Source organism: Rana temporaria, chromosome 3 (assembly GCF_905171775.1).
Source record: "Rana temporaria chromosome 3, aRanTem1.1, whole genome shotgun sequence".
Lineage (NCBI taxonomy): Eukaryota > Metazoa > Chordata > Amphibia > Anura > Ranidae > Rana > Rana temporaria.
Genome location: NC_053491.1, coordinates 49,586,310 through 49,602,347, shown reverse-complemented (window position 1 = coordinate 49,602,347; position 16,038 = coordinate 49,586,310). Strand labels below are relative to the sequence as shown.

The window sequence follows — 16,038 nt, the reverse complement described above, 5'->3', positions numbered from 1 at the left end:
AATTTGCTCACTGCTGACCATCTTGGTCGCCTGCTCGAAGGAGGACAACACTTGGCAGACCTGGTTTATCTGCCCCCACTGCGCACAGGCGATGAAAGGGAGTTGTGGTGAAGCCCTCTCAGTGCCTAGTTCCATCAGGTACTCCCTCACCGCCCTTTGCTGCTCCCACAACCTCTTCAGCATGTGGAGGGTGGAGTTCCACCGCGTCACACTGTCCACAATCAGCCTGTGAAGGGGCAGATTGTACTTCCGCTGCAATTTGGACAGGGACGCGGTAGCGGTTGGGGAGCGCCTGAAGTGGCTGGCAATCCTACGCGCCTTTGCCACAATGTCACTCAACCCTGGATAAGTGCGCAGGAACTTCTGCACCACCAGGTTGAGGACATGTGCCAGACAGGGCACGTGGGTCAGACTGCCAGCACTAAGGGCGGCGAGTAGGTTGCTGCCGTTATCGCAGACAACCATACCTGCCTGGAGCCTTCGGGGTGTCAGCCACTTCTGGACCTGAGCCTGAAGTGCTTTCAGCACTTCTTCTCCAGTGTGTCTCCGGTCCCCTAAACTAACAAGCTGGAGCACGGCCTGACAGCGCACGTGCCCCACACTTGAGTAGCTACGGGGGCGCTTGCTGGGAGGCTCAGCAGCTGCGGAGACAGTGGCTTGAGGGAGACCAGCAGTTCTCCCCTGGACACCCCGGGGCGGCACCACAAGATCGGTTGCCGCCGATCCCTCACCGACGCCTCGGAGGGAAACCCAATGGGCCGTGAAGCTGATGTAGCGTCCCTGCCCATGCCTGCTGGTCCAGCCATCCATTGTCAGATGAACCCTGTCGCTGACAGCGTGATCCAGCGACAGGGTTACATTCTGCACAATGTGCTGGTGTAGGGCAGGGACACCAGTCCTGGCAAAGAAATGGCGGCTGGGGACACGCCATTGGGGTTGGGCCTGCTCCAACATCTGCCTGAAGGGGTTGCTGTCAACTATGTTGAAGGGCAGCAGATGTTGGGCAATAACCCTTGCCAGGAGCCCATTGAGGGAACGCACACGTCGGTCTCCAGGGGGGAAGGGAGTGGTGCGGTCAAAGGCGTCTGAAATCGACGCCTGGCGCCGGACGGCAGTGCGGGACACAGACGTGGAGGGTGCTGTGGAAGTAGAGGTCTGGCTGCCGGTACCAGTACCTCTACTAGAGGGAGCGGGGGGGCATGACCTGCTGGAAAGAGATGAAGATGTGGCAGGGGCTGCTGTACCCTGCTCACTTGTGGTGGTGGCGCTGCTACCACCACCATGCTTCATCTCGTCATACAACGCCCAGTGGTTTATCCTCAGGTGCTGGTTCAGGGCTGTGGTACCCACCCGAGCCAAACACTTCCCTCTCTTCACCCTCACTTTACAAATCCGGCAGATGGCCACGGTAGGGTTGTCTGCCACCAGGGTAAAGTAATTCCAGACAGGTGACTTCAGCACCGCCCTCCTGTCAGATGGGGTGACGCTTACTTGCACCTGCTGGGACTCGGTGCGCACAGGTGGAGCTGCCTGCTGCTGCTGCTGCTGCTGCTGCTGCTGCTCCTCCTCCTGACACCTCCTGCTGCCATCACCAGTGGAGACCCTGACGATGGTCTCCCTGGTGGTGACCTGGCGCACCGTTTCACCAGGGTGCCTACCTTCCCCGTCGTCACTGACGTAGTGAGCCGACGCGTCAGATGGCAACCATGATGGGTCACCCTCTTCGCCCCCAGAGATGTCAGACCAAGGGCTGAAATGTGTTGGTCTGAGGGAACCACCTGACATGGAGCCTCTAGCCTGGCTCCGCTGTCCCCTCACCCACGCCTGGGTCTGACTAGGTGCTGCTGTTTCCTGCACCAAAACAGCAGCACCAGTTTGAAGGGATGTCTCTGGGATACTGCCAGCAGGTATCCCATCCTCCTCATCCATCCCTTCAAAAAGGTCCTGACCATCAGGACAGAGCTGGAGGTCTGCCTGATGCATGGCCTCCCCCAAGAGATCCCTCTCACTGTCGCTGTCGAACAGTAAGATGCTGGACTCTTGGGGGCTGGGGGGGGGTAGTACAGGCACCGGTGTAATGGTGGTACTACTGTGAGTCGGGACCGATGACTCAGTGGCACTGCTGTGCCCCATGTAGTCCACCACTACTTGAGCCTGAGATGGCAATATCGGGCGGCTGCCCGATGGGAAGAACTCCCGGATCAGGCGTACTCCCCTTGCACCCGATCCTCTACCACTAGTAGGGGCACGAGAGGTACCCCGTGCTGGCAGCGATCCAGCACTGGGAGTAACTCCCCTACCCCTGCTGCCACGGCCACGGATGCCGCTCATTATTGCTGATATGTGTGTGGGGGGGGTAAACTTTATTGGGGGGGGAAAATGTGAACAAAATGTGTTTTTGTGTATTTTTTACAAGACAGGCACGCAGACAAAGACGTACACAGACAGCTACTAAACTATAAGAAAAGTAGTACACCAGACAAGGACTACAAAATTAAAGAAAAAAAAAAAAGCACTAAACAAACACTAACTTTTTTTTTTTTTTTTTTTTTAAACACAAAACACAGACACTAAACACACACTAAGCTAAGCTAGATGAAATAAATGTACACTAACAGTGTGTACACTTACTACACAAAATTTAACTAAACTGAACACAAAACTTAGCTTTTATAAAAGCTCTTTAGGAAAAACTAAACAAAATGTGAACTGAGATGCCTATCAAATATCACTGAACAGCGAACCTGCAAGATCTAACAGTAACACAAGATGAACAAAACTTAGCTTTTAGAAAAGCTCTTTTATAAAGCTCAGCAAAATGTGTTCTGAAATCTCTTGCAAATATCACTGAACAGCGAGGATTGCAGGATCAAACAGTAACACAAATGAAAAAAACAGCACAAAACAGCACAAAACGTAGCTTTGAAAAAAGCTCTTGGGTCTATTGCTTTGAAAAAAGCAGTTGATATACTGGAAAAGATCCACTGGAATCACTAAATAGCAATGCTGGTGATGATCTAAATCAATCAAGAACAAAGACACAGGAAACCAGGAACACAGAAACAGCCTCCACACTCTATAGCCAGCTTCTGAATCTGCAATGAAATGGTGCTGGGAGTGAGCTTATATAATGTCCATGCAGGCAGGTTCCTATTGGTTGCTAACCTGTGACGAGTGTGGAAGGAGAACTCTGATTGGCTCTGATGCAAAAGGGCGGAGCAAATAATCGCGCAATATTCCTATTGCCGAATATTCGCATTGCGAATATTCGGCAATATAAAATGATCGCTTCAGCTACTCGGCCCAATGGCTCTAATCATACCAGCAATGCTTTCAGACGTCTATGGAGATCACTAGGATGTGATCTGTTTTAAAAATGAAACTGTAAAAATCGCTCTGATGCGGAAGATCGGGGCGAGGAAAGTAATCGCGCGATATTGCGTTTGCCGAATAATCGCATTGCGATCTTTCTGGAAAATTCAATGAACGCTTCAGCTACTCGGCCCAGGGTCTCTAATGATACCAGCAATGCTTTTAGACGTCGATGGAGATATCTAGGATGTGATCTGGTTCAAAAAAAAAATTGTAAAAAATCGAATATTCGGAATTGCGAATATTCACCGCGAATTTCGAAATATAGCGCGATTTCTCGAATATGCTATATTCGAGTCGAATATTCGCAATGCGAATATTCGTGAGCAACACTAGTGAGCAGCAGAGTGACGAGCGATCGTTTGTCCTCTGCTGCGGACAGCGCTGGACTCCAGGACAGGTAAGTGTCCTAATATTAAAAGTCAGCAGCTGCAGTATTTGTATTTTTTTTTCAGTGGACATCCGCTTTAAAGCCAGAAAGAGGAAAATAAGCGCACACATAGGTTGGCTGGCCATTCACCTTTGATATTTTATTATTGTTCTTTACAACAACCTAATTTTCGCTCTCATTATTTATTTTAAAGTTTTAACCACTTGACCTTCAGCAGATTTATCCCCTTCATGACCAGGCCAATTTTTTTTTTTTTTCGATATGGCACTGCATTACTTTAACTGACAATTGTGCGGTCGTACGGCGCTGTACCCAAATAAAATTTATGTCCATTTTTCCCATGAATTGAGCTTTCTTTTGGCGGTATTTGATCACCTCCGCGGTTTTTATTTTTTACGTTATGAACAAAAGTCCAACAATTTGGGGGAAAAAAATACAATATTTTTTACTTTCTGCTTAAAAAAAACACATCCAAAAAGTAATTTGAAAAAATAAAATTGCTTTATCACTTTAGGTTAATATATATTCTGCTACATATTTTTGGTAAAAAAAAATCCCAATAAGCGTATATTGATTGGTTTGCGCAAAAGTTACAGCGTCTACAAACTATTGTACTGTATATATTTATTTTGTTATTTTTTTACTTATAGTAGGACTGTGATATTGCGACAGACAGTTGGGACACTAACTGACACTTTTGACACTTTTTGGGGACCAGTGACAGTAATACAGTGATCAGTGCTAAACAAATATGCACTGACACTGTACTAATGACACTGGCAGGGAAGGGGTTAACATCAGGGGAGATCAAAGGGTTAAATGTGTGCCTGACCAGTGCTTTACTACTGTGGGGGAGGTGCCTGTACTAGGAAAAGGCATGACTAGGTGCTCCTGCTTAGCAGAGACACACGATCCATGTTTTCTGTAGTGACAGAACAACAATCTGACTTGTTTACATAGGCAGACCACCGTTCAGTCTGTATACCAAAGCATTGGCTGGTGCTGGTGGATATGGAGTCCACCGTACCTGCCGTTCAGCTCCTGCTGTGTCTAATCACAGAGAGAGTGGGCCGCCGACAGTGCGCATGTGTGCCCCAAAACCAGAAGTGAAGGATCACGTAATGGGTTACACAGGTTACTGATCCAACAATTTAATAATCCAGAGCTGATATTTCTGGGTTACCAGAGTAAAATTTGGTTACATCTTATGGAAGGTACCAAACATAACAGTAGGTTAAATAGATGTAATGCAACCCCCCGGCAGTAGCCGCTGATGAGTTGAGCTTATTTCCCTCAGTCGCAGGATATACAACCAGGCACACAGCATTTTCAGCATTCTTCCCTTGACTCAAAATTCAGTCTACAGGTTTTTTTGGGGGGTTTTGGGAACAGTAACTTGAATAGGTACGGGGAGAATGGGATAACAGAGGAAATACACAACTTGAGGACTGCTAAGCTTTTGGCTGCTCTGTACAAAATTGCAGACTGTATTGCACAACCTCTGGCTGCACTGTACTCTCTTGGCTGCCTTGCACAACTCCTGGCAGTACTGGGCAAACCATCAGCATCATTCCAGCATTCCACACTCCTGGCTATTTTGCACAAATCCTGGCTGCACTGCATTTGCTTGGGAGAACAAACCACCCCACAGTCACTTCTTCTTTTGTACAGCAGAATCAAGAACTCACTCCCAGAATGATTGGGCTTCCTCCCACCAACTCCCTTTGGGCTCTGCTCAGTCACTGGAAAACTCTCTTTGGTAGCCCCCCTAGCAAAACATTGCTGGGACCTTGATGTCTTTAAAGGCTACTCTAGCTTCCTCTCTCAGTCTCTCTCTCTCTCTGCCCCAGGGGCAGAGCACCCAGGGTGGGGTATTCTCCTGTAGGACTGGACCCAGGAACTCTGCACCCTAGCTGCCAGGTCTCTGAATATTTATGAGCTCTCCCTCCACCTTGTGGGCACATCTTCCTAGGGATTGGCAAGAGTTCTATAAACATTCAGGCTGCTTGTCCTGCTCTCCCTCCCAATATACTTCTAGATGTCTCTAGAAGACAGGGGGATTAGCAGAACAGCAGCCTGTGAGACACTGAACAGCCCTAAGTAATCGACCCCTGCTCCAATGTTTACAGAGAAGCTAGCTAAATGTACCTAGCAACAGCCTACTCTGAACTAGGAGGGTGCTACATAGAAATAATGGGTTGATATACACTGCTCAAAAAAATTAAAGGAACACTTTGAAAACATATCAGATCTCAACGGGCAAAAATCTCATGCTGGATATCTATACTGATATGGACGGGGTAATGTGTTAGGAATGAAAAGAAGGTACATCTTTTGATGGAAATGAAAATTATCCACCCACAGAGGGCTGAATTCAAAGACACCCCGAAAATCAAAGTGAAAAAATTATGCAGCAAGCTAGTCCATTTTTCTGAAATTTCATTGCAACAACTCAAAATGGTCCTCAGTAGTTTGTATGCCCCCCCCCCCCCCAAGTGCTTGTATGCATAGATGCATAGATGGTGTCCTGGGCTATGTCCTCCCAACTGAGCTTCTGAACAGACTGAGGTGCAACTTGGCGGCACCGGATGGACAGAAACAATGTCCCAGAGGTGTTCTTTTGGATTTAGGTCAGGTGAGCGTGGTGGCCATTCAATGGTATCAATTTCTTCATCCTCCAGGAACTAGCTGCATGCTCTCGCCACATGAGGCCAGGCATTGTCGTGCACCAGGAGGAACCCAGGACCCACTGCACCAGCGTAGGGTCTGACAATGGGTCCAAGGATTTCATCCCGATACCTAATGGCAGTCAGGGTGCCATTGTGTAGCCTGTAGAGGTCTGTGCGTCCCTCCATGGATATGCCTCCCCAGACCATCATTGACCCACCACCAAACTGGTCACGCTGAACGATAATACAGGCAACATAAAGTTCTCCAGACCCTTTCATCTCTGTCACATATGCTCAGGGTGAACCTGCTCTCATCTGTGAAAAGCATGGGGCACCAGTGGTGGACCTGCCAATTCTGGTGTTCAATGAAAAATGCCAATCGATGTCAGGGAAGGTTCCCCCCGCTGGTGTTACTGCCTGGTATTTGGCGTGCAGTACTGTGGCCCACCACCAGGTGTCTCCCGACAGTCTTGGACTGTCGGGGGGAGTTCTTCCCTGGTGGTGCTATGTTATCCTTGGGCTGCAGTACTGGCGTCCACCAGCGGGGGATTCTTGGCAGTGTGGAGCATAAAGCCCTTCCTGCGTTCAGGTGTGACCTGAACGCAATTAGCAAGCATATATATACCAGGCGTGTGCAATCAGTCCTCGCCCTGGTATCAGTCTACTACCTTGATCCTGAGCCTGTATCCTGACCCTGATTTATGGACCCTGATTCTGATCATTGATCCTGATCCCTGCCTGGACTTTCCTCCCTGTTTCCTGATTCCTGCTTCCCTTGGATTCCTACCTCGCAGCCCGTCCATCCGTCCGCTCCCTGCTCTGTTCTGTCCCCATCCTCACCCATCTGCTGACATCCCACGTATATGACCTCGGCCTGGCTTTGTTTATGCATACGGTATCTCCCTTTGTTTGTATATACTGTTTGCTGTTTATTGTGCACTGGTTGTCCCACATGTTTTGTTCACTTATTTGTAAATAAACACCTTTATTTCACTGCATACAGTCTTGGTCTCCTCTGTGTAGGCACACAGTACTGGTCTACTAAACTCTCCTGACAATCGAGCTCCAGAGTATCCGGCAGTGAGCACAGAGCACACTAGAGGACGTCGGGTCCTCAGGGCCACCCCCATGAAGTCTGTTTCTGATTGTTTGGTCAGAGACATTCACACCAGTGGCCTGCTGGGGGTCATTTTGTAGGGCTCTGGCAGTGCTCATCCTGTTCCTCCTTGCACAAAGGAACATATACCGGTCCTGCTGAAGGTTAAGGACCTTCTACGGCTCTGTCCAGCTCTCCTAGAGTAACTGCATGTCTCCTGAATTCTCCTCCATGCTCTTGAGACTGTGCTGGGAGACACAGCAAGCCTTCTGGCAATGACACGTATTGATGTGCCATCCTGGAGGAGTTGGACTGCCTGTGCAACCTTTATAGGGTCCAAGTATCGCCTTGTACTACCAGTAGTGACACTGACCCTAGCCAAATGCAAAACTAGTGAGAAACCATCAGAAAAGATGAGTAGGGAAAAAAAATGTCAGACACCTCCACCTCAAAAAACATTCCTGTTTTGGAGGTCGTCTCATTGTTGCCCATCTAGTGCACCTGTTGTTAATTTCAATTAACAGCAAATCAGCTGAAACTGATTAACAACCCCCTCTGTATACACCCCTCCCCCTCTGCTACTTAACTGACCAGATCAATATGCAATTTTTTTGCAAATTTTTGCATGATTGACTGAGGGAAGTGAGCAGAGCTTCACCGCAATCCACTAAACTCTGGGGAAATTCACCTTGCAAAGTGGAACTTCCCTTGTAAAGTAAGCAGATAATTTGCTTTTAGTAAGTCAAGCCCAATGATTCTTGTAGCACATTTTTATAAATTTTTCTTAATCTAAGCACTCAAAAAATTACATGCAGACCCAATGCATGTAAAATTAGATAATCGGTGGACACGATTACCTTCTTGCAGTCTTCCATCAGCTGCAGCTGCTCCATCTGGAAATATTGTCTTCACATAAATGCCAACTGGTCCATAAATGCTGTCCTTCCCACCAACAATACTGAATCCAAGTCCCTGAGAAACAGGAAGACAGTCAATTTTTATATTTTTCCTTTTTGTAATGGTTGATGTAATGGTTGATGACATGAGTATTTTATTTTATATTTTTTAGTTTATCTCTACATTTTTCCTACCTATGTATACTTTGGCCCAGATTCACAAAGCACTTACGCCGACGTACAACAAGTTACGGCGATGTAAGTGCAAATGTGCGCCGTCGTATCTTTGCGCAAGACCCACAAACAGAGATGCGCCTAAAACCAGGCTACACCCCGCCGACGTATCTTGCTTACGCCGGCGTAGAGTGGGCGCACATTTAGGCTGGGAGCATGGTGCTGCTCCCATTGATTAGTCATTTAAATATGTAAATGAGGGAAATACGGCGATTCACGAACCTGCGTGCGCCCGACGCAGGCTACGAGAGGTGCGCGTAAGTTGTACGTTCGGCGTAAAGTTAAGCCCCATAAAGTAGGTGTAACCCAGCAGCAGACATGCAAAGGTCTGCACCAGGGAACACAAGCCCACTTCCACCTACGCCGGCCTGCGCCTTAGAAACCTACGCCACGCTGACGCAGCGTTGGGAGCACTGGCTTCCTGAATTCCATGCTTGCCTCTCTGCGCTGCGTCGGCGTGGCGTACGGCGTTTGCGTTATGGCGGCGTAATGTGCGCCCAACTCTGTGTATTATTGGATGTATGTCTACGTGGAGGGAATGCCTCAAGCAGCCTCTCCCTGCTGATAAGACTGTTTATTGATGAGAAGTTTGAATACACCTGACCTGTGTGTCTATTGTTATTGGACAGGTTAACCCGCCCTGAATGCAAAGGGAGGGGTTGTCCCTGAGTGTTACCTCTCTGTATATGTAATAGGGAAAAAAAATTGTTGGGACTTTAATTGAAACAGAACACTAGGGCAGAGTGAATCAATCAATATGATAAAAAATATTTATTAATGGCATGCTAGGGCACAATGCAATGCAGGTAAACAGGGTAGATCAATAAATGAGTTACAATGTATAACAGAAGCATGATTGGTAAATCATATAGCATTCTAATAGTAACATAAACAAACATAATAACATATGATGAACAATGAAACCAGCAATGTGACCCAGAATGACATATAACCATGATAAATAGTAAAATACAATTGATGATTCAGACAATATCAAGCCCATAGTAGTAGGCATCTTCACTGTGACATGACAGCTATATTGTATGTTCGTATTCTCAACGCGTTTCGTGGAATATCTCCACTCATCAGGAGCAGCTAGGGACTGGGGTAACCTACAGTAAATGATAGTTGATCATGAGAAACAAATTAATGGTAATTAATTAGAAAGGGAAGAGAGGGAACACTACACAGTGATTCCTAACAATCTCACCTATGGGTATTTGGTAAAACAGTATAAGCAGTAGCAAAACTGATAGAAGGCATTTGTATATGTGTTTAAAAATGGCCTGGAAACGGAGGAAGGAGGAGGGGGGTTGAATTTTCTGCGGCAAGTGGGGATGGGTACCTGTCAAAAACAGGTACCCGCTCTCCCGCCCCCCCCAAAAGGTGCAAAATCTGGCACCGGAGGGGGGGAGGAAGCAAACAAGTTGAGCTTCTCCTTTTGGGTGGAGCTATGCTTTAAGTTGATCCAGAGGAAGGCAAAAAAAATATGAAATAAAACAAAACACTTACCTTGCCTTGGCCTTTCATTAAAATAATATTGGAAATAACAGACACTTGTGAAGATACTCTCGTGTTTGCTAGGTGTGCAGAACTCAATGACCTTGAAGAACGGGAAACACCCTAGAAAAATGCAGAATTAATGAGACAATATCAATGTATCCAACCTTTATACATACAACTCTGATCTGTGCAATGCTATTGATTGAGAACAGAGAATGAGTATATAAAAATGTAATAATAATGTATAAAATATATTTAAATTACTTGTGTTAAGACAAGACTGAATGGGCCAGATTCAGAGAGACTTACGCCAACGTATCAGTAGATACGCCGTCGTAAGTCTGAAAATGCGCCGGCGTATCTATGCGCTCATTCTTAAAATGAGCTACGCCTGAATGTTGCCAAGATACGGCCGACGTAAGTCTCCTACGCCGTTGTATCTTGGGTGCATATTTACGCTGGCCACTAGGGGCGCTTACGTTGATTTAAGCGTTGAATATGTAAATGAGCAAGATACGCCGATTCACGAACGTACGTACGCCCGTCGCAGTAAGCTACGCCGTTTAAGTAAGGCGTTTTTCCGGCGTTAAGATAAACCACCAAAAAGATGGCGCAGCCCATGCAAAGGTATGGACGACGGAAGTGCCATCGGATTTTACGTCGTTTACGTAAGTCGTACGTGAATGGGGCTGGCGTAAGTTAGGTTCACGTCGTATGCATTGAGCCGTCGTATCGTAGGGAGTATTTGCAACGTGATTCTGAGCATGCGCCGTACAAACGGCCCTTCATTTACATGGGGTCACAGTTAATTTAAATGTAGCACGCCCACTACCTGCCTACTTTGAATTAGGCGGGGTTACGCCGGCCCATTTTCGCTACGCCGACGTAACTTACGGAGCAAGTGCTTTGTGAATTCTGGCCTTGCCTCACTATGTTACGTCGGCGTAGTGCAAATGGGATGCGCTACGCCGGCCAAAAGATACGCCGATCTCTCTGAATCTGGCTAAATATGTTTTTCTGGTAAAATGTCTCCCAAAGTGGGGTATATAGAACATTTAGAACATGTTTTGTTATATACTGTATATATGGCATCCAAAATACCTTTCTAATGTTAAACTGGTTGTTGTGTGTGTTTTTTTTTTTTTTGTAGTGGAAATTTTACTCAAGAGTATTACAAAAAAATGACCCAAGGGTGGTTAGATTGCTCTGCTCATATGTCACCTTCTGTTATTGTTATCCAGTGTATATATAAACTCTTAACAAGCACATCTGTATGGCAATGCCCAAAGGATACAGACCACCCAAGGTTTATGTAACACTAATACCCTTATGTTTTTTTATGTTTTTTGTTTTGTTTTTTATAATTGCAGTATACTAGCATTGCTTCTCACCTGTACAATTCCTGAAGGACTGTCTAATTGCTGAGACAAAGACTTTCGGTCGCTGCACAAATTGGGGGGTTGTCGGTCTCTGAACAGTAAAGGCTTCTTACTTGCAGGTGCATCGATTTCACCAATCCAGTACGGGTTTACACCTAAATTAAAATAAATGTATGGATTCAAGAAAATGACATTGCTATTGCTTATTAGTGCTTATTAGCGCATATAAAATAGTATAATATAATAGTAAAAAAAAAATCACAAAATCACAACACTGACATTTTCAATTACTTACATCAATGTAAATGATGGAACTGGGTTAAAAACGACAACATACTATATAGCAGTTAAACAAAATATTTGAATTTTAGGCCAATTTTTTTTAACAAATTTTAGATTATTCTTCGCCCTATCATTATAAATGAAAAAAAAAAGTAGGATGCTGAACTGTGTTGGCGTTGTTGGCCCTGAAAGGCCCCTTTCACACCAGTGGACCGATTGGGTGCCCCTTTCCGTTTTTCAGGCAGACGTGATCAGACCACCCATTTTTATCTATGTGGCGGCGGATGTCAACAGACATGTGTCCACTGACAGACAGATTGTGTATACGCTCGCCATCTGTACAGCGAATCGTATACCAATCGGATGGAAACCGCCCCATAGAGAACAGTGGGCTGTGTCCTTGTCTGCTCTGCATAGAGCAGGTGGATCCGCTTGGACAGATTCTGCTCTGTCTCAAAGGGGCATTATTTATGTAGCCAGTCCCCCGTAGGGGTTGCTGAATGTAGTGGTTCATCTGTCACCCTGCCCAGCCAGACATCCATCTCTCAGTCACTCAGAGACACAGAGCAGTCCATAAGTTTTTTTTTTTTTATTGAGGGGATTAAACTTGGATGGGAAATTGGAAATTATGGGATGGCCTGGAAATTCAGTGCAACTTGCTTTGGACTTCTATATACACTCCAGTATATACACTCCAGTCTTCTCTACAGCACAAACTCTTGCTTAAGACATCTTATCCTTCACTCCTCCAGCACTTCACTTGCTGCAGACTGTCACTCCTCCAGATTAGGTAGCACCACATCAGCCAGGCCTCAGTGAACTGCCTTTTGCAGGCAGAGACCGTGGGCCCCTGTGGTGTAGAAATAGTTCAGGTGCTAACTGTCCTCTGCTCGGCTACCACCCCCACATAGCTCTCTTCAGACCCTTCCAGCCAGCATGGCTGAAAAGACCTCTTTCACTGCCCTTCCTACAGTCCTCTCTCAAATTGCAGGCTCCCAGTTCTCTCAGGCGTGCCTCCCCAGTCCTCCCAACTGTTCTCATTTACCAGCCCTCCTGGCTGCGGCCAGTTGTCCTCACTGGAGACTCTTAGGCCCCGTACACACCAGAGGATATCCGCTGGAAACGGTCCGCCGGACCGTTCCCAGCGGATAAATCCTCTGGCGGATTTGGATCTGATGGCTGTACTCACAATCAGATCGAAATCCGCGCGGAATCCATCCGCGGTGACGCGTCGAGCCGTCGCGGCGACGATGACGCGGCGACGTGCGCGACGCTGAAAGGTAAGTACTTCCACGCATGCGTCAAATCATTACGACGCATGCAAGGGAGGGGAGCGGATGGATTGATCCGGTGAGTCTGTACAGACGACCGGATCAATCCGCTGGACAGGATTCAAGCGGATAGATTTCTTAGCATGCTAAGAAATTTTTATCCGCTTGAAATCCCTCGGCTGGATTTTTATCCGCCGATAAATGTCCGCTCGGGCCTACACACGACTGGATCTATTTGCTGGAACTGATCTGCGGATCAATCCCAGCGGATAGATCCGGTCGTGTGTACGAGGCCTTAGAAGTGTTCTCTCCCGCTGTCCTCTCCTTGCTCTCTCATGTGCCTCTCTTCCAGGATCTCTTCTCTCCTCCTGCATGCACACGAGCCCCGGCCCAGGGTCGACCCCTCCCCAGACTGGGGAGCTCCCTGTGGGCCCCTTGACAGCCTTCAAACCTCTCTCACTCCAGCTCTGATCCCGACAACTCCTAACCAGCTGGGCTGACCCCAGGTATTTGAGAATGCCTGCCCCCTGCCAATCCAGGTTGGAGATTAGTCAAAGGCTCCTCAAGGTACCCCAGGCAGCCCCATCTCTCCCTTCCTTCCAGCATCTTCTAGAAAGAAGAGGGAAGCGACAGTGATGCTACCTGTGAGTCACCCAGCCCTGCCCTAGGCCACTCCCAGCCCATAATAAAAACAAACAGGCCTAGCCACCAGCTAGGCCTGCCTAAATACTCTCCAGAAAAAAATCCTCACTCTAGCACCTATGTAAACAAGTGGGTGCTACATTTATTTCTATAGTTTACAAAGTTGCATAGTGTAATAGTTTATGTTTATTGTGGACTTAATAGTAAATACATAGCTCCCAACTGTCTATCATTTGGAGGGATTGTCCCCCTTTTGAGACTGATTCTCTCTGTCCCTCATGCAACCTCTCCTGTCCGTCATTTTGGTCTGATGTGTACATCTCTATGTATTATTTCACTACCAAAAGTGTTATGCTGCACTAAACCTTTTATTCCAACCTCTAATTGCTGCATTTGTTATTTTGAAAAAAACAATCTAAGGTAAAATAGAGATAAAAAAAAGCACTTGTGTGGTTAGCTAATCATTTTTTTAGATCTTTGAGGTCCATGAATCCGGGGGGCCATGGCAGGGATGTGTTCTTTTGCCAACATACTGTAGGGTTAGTTTACTAAAACTAGAGAGTGCAATCTGGTGCAGCTCTGCATAGTAGCCAATCAGCTTCCATATTCAGCTTGTTCAATTAAGCTTTGACAATAAAACCCTGAAGCTGATTGGTTTCTATGAGGAACTGCACCAGATTTTGCTATCTCCAATTTTAGAAAATTAACCCCTCATTGCTAAAAGGTGTCTTTAATTATCATTGAGAAAATTGGGAGGTATCAGTAATGAGCTTTTATAATGGCAAATATTGTTTTTTTTCACAATTTTATCATTCTTTAACTAGTTCCCGGCCGCCTCACGCAGATATACTGTGGCACAATGGCTCTCCTGGATGAAATCCTGTACGGGTACGTCCTTCTCCTTAGTGGCCGCCAGAGGGCGCGCGCGCATCGCCATACGGCGGGAGACCCGATGCGCGTGGTCGGCGGGCACGATCACCGCTGGCCACGTGCAATCGCATGCACAAGCACGAGCACAGGGATTTGTGTGTTTAAAACACACTAATCCCTATGCTGTCAGGGCAGAGGAGACATGTGTTTATTCCTACCAGTAGGAACAGCGATAGTCTCCTTACCTAGGTCAATCCTATCCCGTCAGTTTATAAAACACTGAGGGAACACATTTAACCTCTTGATTACCCCCTAGTGTTAACCCCTTTCCTTCCCAGTGACATTTTTTTAGCACTGATCACTGTAATAAATGTCAATGGTCCCCAAAAATGTGTCAAAAGTGTCCGTTCTGTCCGCTGCATATGTCGCAATAACCGCAAAAGATCGCAGATCTCCGCCATTACTAGTAAAAAATAATAATAATAAATGCTATAAACTTTTCCCATAGTTTGCACAAACCAATGCTTATGCTTATTGCAATTTTTCCCCCCATAAATATGTAAAATAATATATATTGGTCTAACCTGGTGAAGACATTTTTATTTATTTTTTTAATTTGGGGGATATTTATTCTAGCAAAAAGTAAAATATATATATATATATACATTTTTTTTTTTAAATTGTCGTTATCTTTTTGTTTATAGCACAAAAAATGTAAACCGCAGAGGTGATCAAATACCTCTAAGGCCCCGTACACACGACCGAACATCTCCGATGAAACTGGTCCGCGGACCAGTTTCAGCGGACATGTTCGGTCGTGTGTACGCCGACCGGACAATTTTCCGGGGGATCGGACAGGTTTTCCAGCGGACAAATGTTTCTTAGCATGCTAAGAAACATGTCCGCTGGAAGCCTGTCGTCGGACATGTCCGCTCGGTCCGAAAGCCCTCGCATGCGTCAAAGTGATTCGACGCATGCGTGGAAGCATTGACCTTCCAGGGCCGCGCACGTCGCCGCATCATCAGTCGCGGGCGACGGCGCGGCCACGTCACCGCGTATCGTGTCCGCGCGGATTTCTGTTTGATGGTGTGTACAACCATCAGACAGAAATCTCCGCGGACCGTTTTCATCGGACATGTCCCCTCGTGTGTACGGAGCCTAAAAGAAAGCTCTTTTTGTGGGGGTAAAACCCGCAAATTTGGTTTGGGTACAGCGTCGCATGACCACGCAATTGTCAGTTAAAGCGACGCAGTGCCAAATTGTAAAAAGTGCTCTGGTCAGGAAGGGGGTAAAATATTCCAAGCTGAAGCAGTTAAAATATCCAAATATTTATTAGCTTATCGCCAGTTTTTATGTTCATGACATTTGACATGTACTTTTTTTTATATATATATATATATATATGTTTTCTAGCTTAATAAATGGTTTGGAAA

At 46.4% G+C, this 16,038-nt stretch overlaps 1 protein-coding gene across 2 annotated transcripts in view; it reads right to left on the bottom strand.

Moving 5' to 3' along the window:
• IL16 (interleukin 16) overlaps positions 1-16,038 on the bottom strand; it is a 194,591-nt gene that overhangs the window by 88,201 nt on the left and 90,352 nt on the right. For both annotated transcript variants that reach the window (XM_040342549.1, XM_040342550.1), the window contains 3 exons: positions 11,553-11,695; positions 10,171-10,281; positions 8,386-8,500 (listed from right to left, as the gene is read on the bottom strand). In XM_040342549.1, coding sequence (XP_040198483.1) covers positions 8,386-8,500; positions 10,171-10,281; positions 11,553-11,695 — 369 coding nt within the window. The remainder of the gene's footprint in view (positions 1-8,385; positions 8,501-10,170; positions 10,282-11,552; positions 11,696-16,038) is intronic.